This window comes from Topomyia yanbarensis, chromosome 1, assembly GCF_030247195.1.
Source record: "Topomyia yanbarensis strain Yona2022 chromosome 1, ASM3024719v1, whole genome shotgun sequence".
Lineage (NCBI taxonomy): Eukaryota > Metazoa > Arthropoda > Insecta > Diptera > Culicidae > Topomyia > Topomyia yanbarensis.
Genome location: NC_080670.1, coordinates 165761291 through 165774204, shown reverse-complemented (window position 1 = coordinate 165774204; position 12914 = coordinate 165761291). Strand labels below are relative to the sequence as shown.

General features: G+C 38.2%; 1 protein-coding gene across 10 annotated transcripts in view; it reads left to right on the top strand.

Moving 5' to 3' along the window:
• LOC131680344 (tropomodulin) overlaps window positions 1-12914 on the top strand; it is a 215522-nt gene that overhangs the window by 190675 nt on the left and 11933 nt on the right. For 8 of the 10 annotated variants that reach the window (XM_058961076.1, XM_058961070.1, XM_058961065.1 and 5 more), the window contains 2 exons: window positions 6956-7781; window positions 8234-8729. The exons of 1 other annotated variant lie outside the window; for it this stretch is intronic. Coding sequence is in view for 2 of the 9 variants with exons in the window: in XM_058961082.1 (XP_058817065.1) it covers window positions 6956-6962 (7 nt within the window). In the remaining 7 variants the exon portion in view is untranslated. The remainder of the gene's footprint in view (window positions 1-6955; window positions 7782-8233; window positions 8730-12914) is intronic. One more of the 10 variants, XM_058961103.1, reaches the window with a different exon arrangement.

The window sequence follows — 12914 nt, the reverse complement described above, 5'->3', positions numbered from 1 at the left end:
TCTACGGCATGTCCGAACAAGCGCAAAGTAACTTGTTACTTCATGCTGTCGGAACCGACAAAAAGTTAAGTCACGGTAAACTTCCACACTAAGCATTTGCGACGTTGAAACTCATTGAATGAGCCAGTTTTGTTTGTTCCCTCACCAATTGCCTGCCTGAGTGATTTTATTTTATCGACTATTGTGACTGTCTCAGCGTGTGTGACAATATGGTCACATGTGTTGCTGATTTGCACGGTGTCGGCAGCTTTCACCCAACGCTGCAACGATGAATCCCCATCACGGTAAGTTCTATTTTTACCATTTTTTTTGTTAACCATTTTTGTTAACGACCTATTGAGTTAATTTGTCAACAGTTTTTTCGGCATTTAATTAGCAAGGGACTGGAAGGTGAAGTATATTTTTCAATATTTAGAGCCATAGTACTCAAGGGAGAGCAAGGTGTTGAAAGGAGAAAGTTTAGAAAAGCGTGGAAGGATCATATATGCAAGCTTAGAGCTCACCGGCGAACTTAACCTTTTGTCTGCTACCGTAGTGGTCAAGGTCTTTTGGCATTAGAAATGCGAATCACCTGAGTCTACGGCATGTCCGAACAAGCGCAAAGTAACTTGTTACTTCATGCTGTCGGAACCGACAAAAAGTTAAGTCACGGTAAACTTCCACACTAAGCATTTGCGACGTTGAAACTCATTGAATGAGCCAGTTTTGTTTGTTCCCTCACCAATTGCCTGCCTGAGTGATTTTATTTTATCGACTATTGTGACTGTCTCAGCGTGTGTGACAATATGGTCACATGTGTTGCTGATTTGCACGGTGTCGGCAGCTTTCACCCAACGCTGCAACGATGAATCCCCATCACGGTAAGTTCTATTTTTACCATTTTTTTGTTAACCATTTTTGTTAACGACCTATTGAGTTAATTTGTCAACAGTTTTTTCGGCATTTAATTAGCAAGGGACTGGAAGGTGAAGTATATTTTTCAATATTTAGAGCCATAGTACTCAAGGGAGAGCAAGGTGTTGAAAGGAGAAAGTTTAGAAACTCAATAGGTCGTTAACAAAAATGGTTAACAAAAAAATGGTAAAAATAGAACTTACCGTGATGGGGATTCATCGTTGCAGCGTTGGGTGAAAGCTGCCGACACCGTGCAAATCAGCAACACATGTGACCATATTGTCACACACGCTGAGACAGTCACAATAGTCGATAAAATAAAATCACTCAGGCAGGCAATTGGTGAGGGAACAAACAAAACTGGCTCATTCAATGAGTTTCAACGTCGCAAATGCTTAGTGTGGAAGTTTACCGTGACTTAACTTTTTGTCGGTTCCGACAGCATGAAGTAACAAGTTACTTTGCGCTTGTTCGGACATGCCGTAGACTCAGGTGATTCGCATTTCTAATGCCAAAAGACCTTGACCACTACGGTAGCAGACAAAAGGTTAAGTTCGCCGGTGAGCTCTAAGCTTGCATATATGATCCTTCCACGCTTTTCTAAACTTTCTCCTTTCAACACCTTGCTCTCCCTTGAGTACTATGGCTCTAAATATTGAAAAATATACTTCACCTTCCAGTCCCTTGCTAATTAAATGCCGAAAAAACTGTTGACGCATCGAATGCCTTCTCCGAAAAGCTTCTAACATTTATAAATTTTAAGATATTCAATCTCAAACTTTAAAAAAAGTTTTTCTCGAAAAGTCTTAAATGGCGCTTGTCATAAGATAGCACAACAGCGACGAAATGTCAATGCGATTTTCTTGCTGTATGTTACTCATTTTACGGGTTGTTCGCCTTTTAACCGAATTGAGTAGGTATTTACTCAATTTTGGGTTAATACCTACTCAATTTCGTTAAAAGTGGAACAACTCTTACATTGAGTAACATGCAGGATGAAAAATTGTATTAACATTTCATCAACGATCCGAACAATGATTAGACGATGGTCAGAAATCACACGGTTATTCTGCTTTTCACTGCTCAATCTCTGAGTAATTACGGTTTTCACTTGCTGAGTTAAATTGTGCGAGCGTGTAACGCCGATAACAAATGTGTCAAAATGTTCGCACCAACCCAAATTTTTCTGAATTTTCCTCAAATGTTTAACTAGCTTTTGTAATGATAGGTCAACGTCAAGAAGCTTCTCACTCCTATCGATAGTCGACGTTAGATCACCAATTACGCGAAATACATATTTGTCGAAAAAGTTCCGTTTAATAGTTTTTACATGAATTTTTCTAATAATATTTATATGAAAGCGAATCAATGTTTGGGTAACACTCTGCTGGAGTTCGTCTCGATTTGGGAAGTTCCGCACTTTGGACGTCCTTAATCTGGATCATTTCTTGGCCCCCTTCACAAAACATTGCGAAATTGAAATGCGCAATCAGCGCTATCAGTTTTTTCGCGTTGTTTATGTACCCGATTTTCGCCTAGCTCCTGGCTTTATGGCCCACTATCATCCGTTCTTGGAACTATTGCAGGACCTTTGGGGCGATTGAATGTTGTAGGTTCATCAGTTTTCCAAAGTAGCTATGCAATAACCAACGATTTTGCATGTGGGGGAACAAAATCCTTTCGCGAACGGTTTGCTAATTTCCTTTCATTTCTACTGGACTTTTACTGACAACTGCACAACTCCAGAGGATCTATATAATACACTCTAAAGGCAAACTGGGCAAAATAGGATTAATTTCGGCCATGTATGAAAAAAGTTATTATTTAGAATTGTGACACTCGAATCGAACAAAAGGCCGAATACATATCATTGACATAACAAGGCCAATGCTACGAAATTTCAAAATCAGTTACCTATTTCTGCTTGTATTTACCGAAACCAACATTCAGTTTCAGTGCCTCCCTTATTCATTAACTTTCTAACTGACTGAAATTTCATGCAGAATCGAATGCTTGAATGCAGAGGAAATATATAAATTCCTTCACCAACCAAAGCATTCATTTGTTATTATGTGGACGGTTTGAAGGCAGAAGTTTTGCTCAATAATCCCTCAAAATGCTAGCATAGAGACAAAATTCAGTTTGCTTCTGAAACCGAACATGTCTGAACCTGAATGCGCTGCATCGGGAAAACGAATGACGAGGAAAACGAACCAAAAATTTCATTCATCGCAGCGGGCATGAATAGAGTTTCATTTCAAGTTCACGCAAGGATGTCAATTTTTTAAGCTCTGAACAGGGCATACGTAGTTGGTAAATCAATTGCCCTGTGGATAGCTCACATGGTTTTTATTTCCAAACCCGCGCACAGGGTTAGATTTTTTTAAGGACATTATACAAGCAAGCCACAACATAGCTCCTACGCCACACACCCCTCTTTCCCCTGCCTAACCATGTATCTGACATGAGTAAATATAAAAATACGTTTTTCAATCAGCTAACCTTGCCGGTGTGCCACGAAACTGCTACTTGAGGAAGCTAGAACATTTTCCTAGTTTTCGACGGAACACCATCTGCAGTTCTTATTTTGTGCGAAAATATCACCCCTCTTCTCTTGGGGTTTGTTTTCGAAAACCCTCTTATTTTTCTTGTTCTCATTTTCATTTCACTTTTTTAAATGTACTTTAATTACACACCACTGCGAAAAACACCCACGAAACTTTAATCTTTAACTTTAACTTTTTGCTACTTCAAATTTTCTGCCACTGTGCAGATGACCTAAGGAGAATGTCCGGAAACTCATTTGTGCGATTGAATTTTCACTTCAAATTTCAATTTTTCTCAATGTAAACAAGCGAGCCGGTGCCTAGCAACAGGCGTGCGTTCCTGGCTTCCACATATCTTCACCTTCAAGAAATATTTCTAACCCGAAAAAAAGAGGCGAATGACTCTAACCCTTAAATGCATAACCCATTTTCCATTAGTACTCATTTTTCGGTATGGATTCGACATTTACCTCTTGCTGAGGCTTTATATAACAGAATTCGGTATGTTACCAAATGGAAACAGTATTAGGGTGACCGTATCAGGCGTGTTAAAAACCAGGACAGTCGAGAGGGGGGCCTCCCTCCGTTACCTCTCAATCGACTGTACCTTCTCCACATGTTTTCGACAGTTAAAAAGTTCTGGGGGTCTGGTAGGAAGAGCTCTGCTCCAACTTTTGTCGAAATTCGATTACCAAACACTTTTTTCGAATTTACACACGCAGTTCTTGCTACCCAACCATTTGTGAAAGTTTCATGCTGAGATCGTCTGTGCAGAACCGGCGAGGAGTAGTTTTCAGCACTAAATACACGTCATTGGCGTACAGCAGAAACATCAACGGTCCCAAGTAGTTTCCCTGCGCTATAGCTGAACCTAGCTATCTCCAATGAGAACCATTATATCTCGATCTGAGAGATAGCTAGGAATCCTACTACCGTTGTTTCCAAGTTTCTCCATGTTATCGATTGTTATATGAAAACTGGCGGATAGCTTGGTGTAAATAATATCAGTTTGAGCGCGACCTTCCATACTCCCTGTTATGTAAGATGATAAACTCGGGAGGTTAGTCGATGTGCAGCCTACAGGCAAGAAACCATGTTAATCGTGGATTAGGTACTGTTTGCATTGACCCTTAAGTGGTTCCATAATCACCAGCAAGAGAGAGCACTCAATGAAGTTATTCCACGATAGTTATCGATGTTCCGTCATTTCCCTTCTCATGGATTAAAAGTTTGCGGATTTCCAGTAAGACGAGAAATGCCACTGGAAAGAGAACTCAAGTGGACGCAGTCACCAAATCTTCGATTTGTCTTACCAGAGGCACCAAAAAGAATTCTTCGGGTCCCGGATTGAAAGATGATTTAAGCCGGAAAAAAAGTTCTGGTAATCATTGTTTCATCGTCATTGATAGCGGCCAGAGTTTGGTCCACAACTGGACTCATTTTGATTTGTTCGGCTGCTAAATTTCCTTGCAAAAGGACTATAGGTCATTCATATGCTATGTACATGCGAACGTCTCGTACTTTTTCTTTTCAATTTCCACTCAAGAGAAGAAAGTTGAGAGATTATAAAGACATCGGATGGTACAATTGAGGGATTCGAGCTAGGGACAGATCACTCTAAGAATGTGTAACAAATTTGAATCAAACTAGAAAAAAAATGCGTTTCAATTTCGCTTAAATAATAAAATAGTGCGAAGTCCAGTAATACCGGAATGTCCTGGCACCCAGGCAAGGCAGACAGTGTTGACAATGCTTAGTTCTTCGATTTGGCTTCGGCACGCGATCACTAGCTTGGACCGTGATTTGTCTGAGTTAAGAGCCTTGATTGCAGCCTAACTATCGGAGCAAAAGTTTGTCGGACAAGTTCTGTTGAAGCGCCGATTATACCCAGCACATAATCGTAAAGATTTCTGCTTGGAATACAGTACAGTATCTACCTAGTGAGTGAGATTGTTTCAATCTCATTTCACGACAGTAGACACCAGCACCAGCACGTCCCTCATCAGAGAACCGTCAGTGTAGCACTTGCGTTTGTTGTTGTGTTTCAATATAGCCAGACAACCACTCCTCTCGAGAGGGAATCTTCACATGGAATGTCCTGTAAGGAAAACTACAAGTGAGTGTAATATCGCTGGGAGCAAGTATATCTTCACCTCGTGGAACTATTTGTGATTACAATTGTGTATGATTGGTAGTAAGATCAACATGGTTACTGTTATGTAATCGTTTTATGTTTGAAAGTGTCTCAAGAGCAGCAGTCGGAGTTGTGGTGAAAGCGCCATTCTTTGCAGATGGTTTAGCTTTGACTGGACCGTCATCACCTCTCCCCTCTGCCACCACACAAGGCATCCGTAAATCCGTCGTGTAAATCCAATAGATGTTTAGGTTTGAGACCCCAGGTCTTTCCAAAAGTTCGTCTGCACTGACCGGACGAACCCTGGTTGTTATTCGCTTCTTCTTCTTCTTCTTCTTCTGATAATTTAACTTGTCGACACCTCTGTTCGACAGCTCTTAATGCTTGTTGCATTAAGTCAAAGATCATTCCGATGTAAAGTCCAGTAATTAGTATTTGGTAATCGTCAGCAAACCCGTAGGTTGGAAATCTAAGCATAGACTAACAGACATAACACTCGAAAATAATGCTTCATCCACTTTAACGGTCATTTTTTAAATATATTTGAAGTTGGGACTGTGGCCGCTTTTGAAATTATGGCAATATTGACATATGAATATGCATATGGGGGATATACCACTAGTGAAAAATTGTTCCCAAGCCTGAGGGGTAACCCATCAGCAAATGAGCGTTTGGGACCGTGAATAAAAGGTGGAGCTGTTCTGGAAAAATCACCGGATCGATATTTTTTAAGGGAATTCCCTCATACTGTTATGTCTGTTAGTCTGTGATCCTAGCTCATTGAGTTTCTTCAACAAGCCGTCGGTAATCAAGTTCCATAACAAAGGTGATAGAATGTCACCCTGAGAGAAAATTTGGCAATTCAATAAACAAAATTTGTCGAAGCTTAAAATTATTCACTCTGAAATTGGTAAAAATCAATTCATTGTCAATGATTATAACTATATAACAAGATATACCGCTAAGATAATAAAGAAACTACCAAATTTTCAATACAGAAATATCACCAACGATTGAAAAAGTCATTTTCACACCCAACGGACCAGGGTCCCATCCACTTTGGAGTTGCACCGATTCATTTTCACTTTCAAAACTGTCCTATACCTCAGTTCTCTGCTTGACATTATTCATGCGCGTGTTGCCAGTTTCCAGTGTTTGTCCCGAGTCATTCGCCGTTCATTCACCTCTCAGCCATCTGTCTTTGTTTCGCTCTATCTATTCCCTCCATTCTTTTGCATATATTCTTCCTTTCTCCTATATTCGTTGCTATCGAATTCCCACGTGTTGTTCGTTTATCATAAAACGCTTTTGTTGATTATTATGTTATTAACACGTTATTTTTGTCTCTTTATCTTTCCGAAAAAAATCGAACCCGATACAGCTCGTAGAACAACATACCGAGTGGCTAAGAACGTTATCTAATTAGAGTCGTGTTTTGTATGATTACCTTGTAAAACCTGCAGCCAAAAGCAAACAGCAAGAGTTTCATGTATTTTTAATTGAAACAGAAGACCAGAAAGTTTCATTGCTCGCATCGTTTTTTTTTAAATAAATATATTTCTATCTTCATACCTAATGAAGATAAGAAATTCAGAAGGGTAAATATTATCAAAATTTCGAGGTAGACAAAAAAGGTGGAAATCAAACTTTACTACTACACTGATTTTAAATCAAAGCGAAAGAAAGTTTTCTTTGTTTCTTTGTTGATGCCTTCTTCAATGTGTATACAGTGTTATAAATTAAACAGGAGGGTACGAAAAGAGAGAGAAAGAAACAACAGAAATGGGATACTTGTTGCAATTAAAAACTTTTTTTTTGTTATACTGCAATTGTAAAAGTTAGTTAGCCGGTAGGACAAAAAAGCAGAGCTATTAAATTGATAGGTTAAAGAAAGAGTAAGAGGGAGAGAGTAAGCAGCATCATCATATTTCATCGTCGTCTCAGCAAGCAGCACTTAGCAACTGTCAACAATCGACCGTTCCCGTGAACTACTGTGAACTTCTGCCACGGTCCCGCTAATCATCGTTTTAAGTCATTTCTGTCGCCCTTAAAAAGTATACCCACACACACACACGCCCGTCTGTCCCGAGTTTTTCATGCTCTGAAATGAAATGCTAGAGTTCAGGCAATCATCGGATGGGCCGAATTCCGTTTCCCTTCGAAGGAGATGGAAGTCGTCATTGATTGTAAACAAAAAGGATGAAAAAGTTCGTACTTTTGGATTTGTGTTTTGTCGAAAGGTTTGACTCGCTTCATGTCCCAACTTGCTCTGTTTATTTCGCGTGCAAAGCTTTCTGGTAATATTCTACATAAATGCAAACTTGAAAATAGCTACTACGGTTTCCCCTGTTCCTGTCCCTTTCGCCGTGTTTTCAGTTGTGTTGTTCCTTAGTGTGTTCTCGGAATGCCATCGCAGTTTAACAAAAGTGTGAAACTGAAATTTGTTTGAAACTAATAATGTTAACAAAATTTTTAAGGACGTATATTACTAATAATATATTGAGTGTGTAAAATAGAAACTAATCGAATTGAACATAACCTTTTTCTACCAACAATAATGTGCAACATTTGTGATTTCAATACTTACCGCACTGGAATTTTGCATTGTCGATTAAATGTATAAAATCTTCATCTAATTCACCTCATTCTTTCTCCACAGTACGCCAATCTCGCCTGAATCAGCGCAAGTAAATTTGATCACTGCCGCACATGTCGGACCGCGGCTACTTTGATTGTACCAACAGCCGATTTGCTGCAAAGTAAAACACACACACATATACATATTTATTGCCATCAGCAAAACATTGAAACAGAAACAACAGCAACATCAAACCATCAACAAGCTACACTGCACAGCATACTTTTGTTTGCCAATGATGTTTGTGTAACCGTTTATTTGTTTGTGTGAGTTCCCTACATATGTGTGTCGCCTGTGTGTGCGTGTTCATACGATCTGTGTCTGCCGATCGTGTATCGTGTGAGTGTTTGCAAAACATACTCAAACACATTAAATTCTAAACCAACACACCTACACTCCTTTCCAAATCAATACTACAAAACCGCAAATGCTATTCGAGTGTCTTCGTCTTGACTGTTTTGGTGTCGGTCCGACTTTGGCGACGGGAAGCAAACGGAATCGTGTCGGAGGTGGAAAAGTAAGTGTTGTTGTTTTTGTTACCTACTATATTTTGATAGAAATATGTCTGATGATAGATTTCATCTGGCAAAAAAAACTTCTGTTTAAGACACATTATTTACTCTCAAAAATAACTCAATATTATCAAAAATTAGACATAGACTACGTCAATCTTAGCTGCACTAGGGTGCCTATTGAAACTTTCGCACACCGAGCCGAGAGCGTTGCATACACTTGGAACATGTACAGTGGGTAGTCTACCCAGAAAAAAACGAAATTTTTAAAAACTCAATCGGCCCATAGCTGGGTCGATTCCTGGTCCCACCAGGAGGACTTGTACCAAATTTGATGCAAATCGGACAAGTCTAGCTACCGGACCAACGCGTCTGAAGTTAGTGTTGGCGCCCTCTATGCGGTCACAGCTGGAACTAAAATTTTATAATCAACACATGACTCGTATTATTCACTATAACTATTCCTCGAAACATACTATTGAGCTAAACCTAACGATTATTTCAACAAAGTGTTTAGTTCGTGCGAATCGTGTACTGATACACAACCATGCACTGCTAGGCCCCAAGCAAAACTGACTTAGCCATCACTTCGTTAAAAGTTTAATAACTTATTTTATCAAAGCCGGATTGACTAACCGTCTTCGACAGTGTTGTAGACAGTTAAATTATCTTTCTGGTTTTTACTTACAGTGATAATATGGTGCATACAGTGTCACCTAGCGGCGAAAATGCGAGCTAGTGGGTTATCTCCATGTAAATTGTCGAAAAATCCCATACAAACTTCAGACACGTTGGTCCGGTAGCTAGTCTACTTCGATTTGCTTGGAACAAGTACCTCTGGTGAGACTAGGAATCGACACAGGGATGCGCCGAAAGGGTTCATTTTTTCCTGTCATTCTAATGTACAGCTATCTCCATTCTAAACTATTGCTACAATTAATTCACAAATCTAATCAAAAGTGGCCAATTCTCATTACTATTTACGTAAAATCTTATTATGTGAGTTATGTAATCTCATCGTGAGACATTAGAATTCCCCGAATTTATTAATAGACGCCCATTTGTCTGACAAAAAAAAGATTCCCTGCATCCTCATGACACCACGCTACTCTGCTTCAAGTTTGAGCTAAATTGGTGTTCTTGTATGTTCAACATACGGAGCTAAAGAACACAATATGGTCTAAGGTGGTCTAAAAAGTTACCCGCATTTCTTAAGTGAAGTCTGACTTAAAGAATTTGAATCTCTAAATAATATTGTGTTTACCAATTTTCTGCCAGTATCATTTTAGTCGAATATGAGACCCATCATCAGTACATTTTCAAATCGATGAAAATCTCCTCGAATGGTTCTCGAACGATGGTATTAACAGATCTGTTTTTCGATTGAAATGATACCGATAGATAAATCGACATAGATCTTTCATTAGGGCTTAAATCGCAAATGTAAACAAACAGCGTTTTCGCTATTATGACATTATGCGACAAAAATACTTCAAGATTGAGGTGAAAATTAGTTAAAATGGTTTTTAGTTCGATTTATAAGTAAAGAAAACAAAACGGCGAAACATGCATTTTCTTCGAGTTTTCGACTTAGGCCCTTATTCTCGTATGGAATATAAAGGCTAAACTTACATTTTTTGACAGAACCGGGCATACGGTTATTATTCACAAAATTATTCTTTAAACGGTGATTCTATTATATAAATGATAAGCAATATCTACTATGATCATGTCTACTCGATAGTTGTTGCACATAAACATTCGAATATTTCGATATTTTCATGTAATTCGAAGAAAAGATGCACGCGCCCTTTCATTTACATTCGGTTTCTATGCGCCCATTTGCTGAGCCCTATTAAAAAGTATACTGTCAAGCTCGCCCATTTACCCAGCCCTACCCAGCAAGACAGAGTCAGTTTAGCCCATTTACCGCGCCCTTCTGAAAATTATCAAAGAGAATAGGGAAAGAGACGAATAGTGTGAAGCCAAAAATACCTTATTGAGCAGACCAATCGTGCAATGTAAATAAACATTACTCATGCCTGAGTTGGAGGAGATAAGTATTGTACTTCTATCAAAAAAGAAATTTGAATTTTCATCAGAATTTAGTTCAATCGTGATTGTAAGGTGAATTCTAGAGTATATGTATGAGTAAAAATAAGCGTTAGAATTATTTCATCTCTTTGTTTCGAAATGCACATCGTTTGATAAACAAATCCATCGATCGACATACGGTTTGTTTTCAAAATATAATAGGAGTCATTTAAAGTGCTGCCTATAGAAGCGGTTGCCAAAATTCTAGTGTTGAAATCATCATAAAGGGCGTGTTGCCGTTTTGACTGATTTTCACTCTTCGTCTCTTTCCCTATTCTCTTTGAAAATTATGTACACAATTTAGCCCTTCCGCAAATGGTGGTTGCTGAAGGGCGACATCACGACTGGGATGCAAATTGGGCGTAAACATTTTTTTAGTTTCTACCCACTAAAAGCACATTGGAATTAAATTATTTGTTATATTGTCATAAGGTTTAACCAAAGATGCTTCCGAAAAAACATGGTCATAAAGTAATGTATACCTACAATAAAAACTACATTTAGAAAAGCATCGCCGAATATTGAAACTGATTTTTCTCCATTTGAGTACATTGCGACTTAGGCCCTAATGAAAGATCTGTGTCGAAATGTTAAACAAAAGACTGAGATGTCCGGTCTTTATACAAAGATTCATTGCAATCGACCGATACGAAATGTGGTTGAAGATTTTTTTTCAGTTTATGGATGACAATTCCTCGCACTTGTTTTCAATCTCGTGGAACAATGCTCTGCTCAAGAAACCTATTGAACGAATTCAACAAACGCTTTTCTATAGGGTCAGGCAGATTCTTCAATGAGTTGAGTCTGGCCCAGGAAAATTATTCTTGCATGACAGGAATGCAACTAAGAATTATATCATCGCTAAAGAGCCAATTTCATAGTTTATCGGAGACATGTCGCGTTCAATTTTCTGTATAGGGACAGAGTCCGGGTATAGCTTCTTTGCAAAGTCAAAAATCCATCGCGTCGAATATTCCTCCATTTCGACCCAGTTCGATTACATTGCACATTTACATTATACATGCATTTTTTAGCAGATGTTTTTGCCAAAATTGTGCGATCTATTAATTACGCCTGCATTGTTTAATTTGGGTTGTTGACGTCTTCGGAGGAATTTATAGACATTACAAGCCCTTTCATGTGGTGTTGTTGTTTTTATGATTAATCTTCCTAAAAGTGAAACATTAGCACCAAATTTTTTGAATGTGCATATATTAAAAGTATGTCTTCGGCAATGTTGTAGACCAAGCTTTTGTTAACAACTTTGCCGAAGACACAAAATCTTTATCTTTAATACCTTTAACATTATTGCTGGTAGTTTGTGGATGATCCCCATAACTATAACTTATAACTTATAACTTTTAAATATCATTGTGAAAAGTTCGGTATGTTGAGTTAAAAGGTTTGAACTACCAAAATTGACAACTTTTTATATTACAACAATGGCTTATCTTGACCTAGAAAATACACAAGATAAGCCATTGTTGTAATCTAGAAAGTAGTCAATTTTCGAAAAGTAAATGGCAATTTTCGAAAAATAAAGTGTTTCAAATCGTCGCTGTTGTGCTATCTTATGACAAGCGCCATTTTGCACATTTCGAGAAAAACGATTTTTAAAGTTTGAGATTGTATATCATGAAACTTACAAATGGTAGAAACAATTCAGAGAAGACAATTGATGCTTCTACCTATTCTGTACTAATCTCTCAAATATTACGAACATCGGTTGACTATGTTGCGAGTTTTCACTAAAAATGTAAACAAAAGTCGCACTCACACGTGTCATAGGTGTGTATTGATGAAAAAATTTGTATGACGTGTCATAATCGTGCATGGAAAATTTTCCGTAGAAAAAAAATCACCAATTATGAACTTTTATTCATATCTTTGGCTTCATTTGGTCTATAAACAATCAGTTAGATGCATTTCGAAGGAAATGAGTCAGGGAATCTAGAAAAAATAGTTATTTTTAGTTACAGTGTTGCCAAATTGGCAATATTTCCAGTTCAAAGCTAAAACTGCGTTTTTCTCCCAATACATGTATTTTTCTTTTGAAAATTATTATGTCATTGTGTTTCTACGACATTTTTACACAT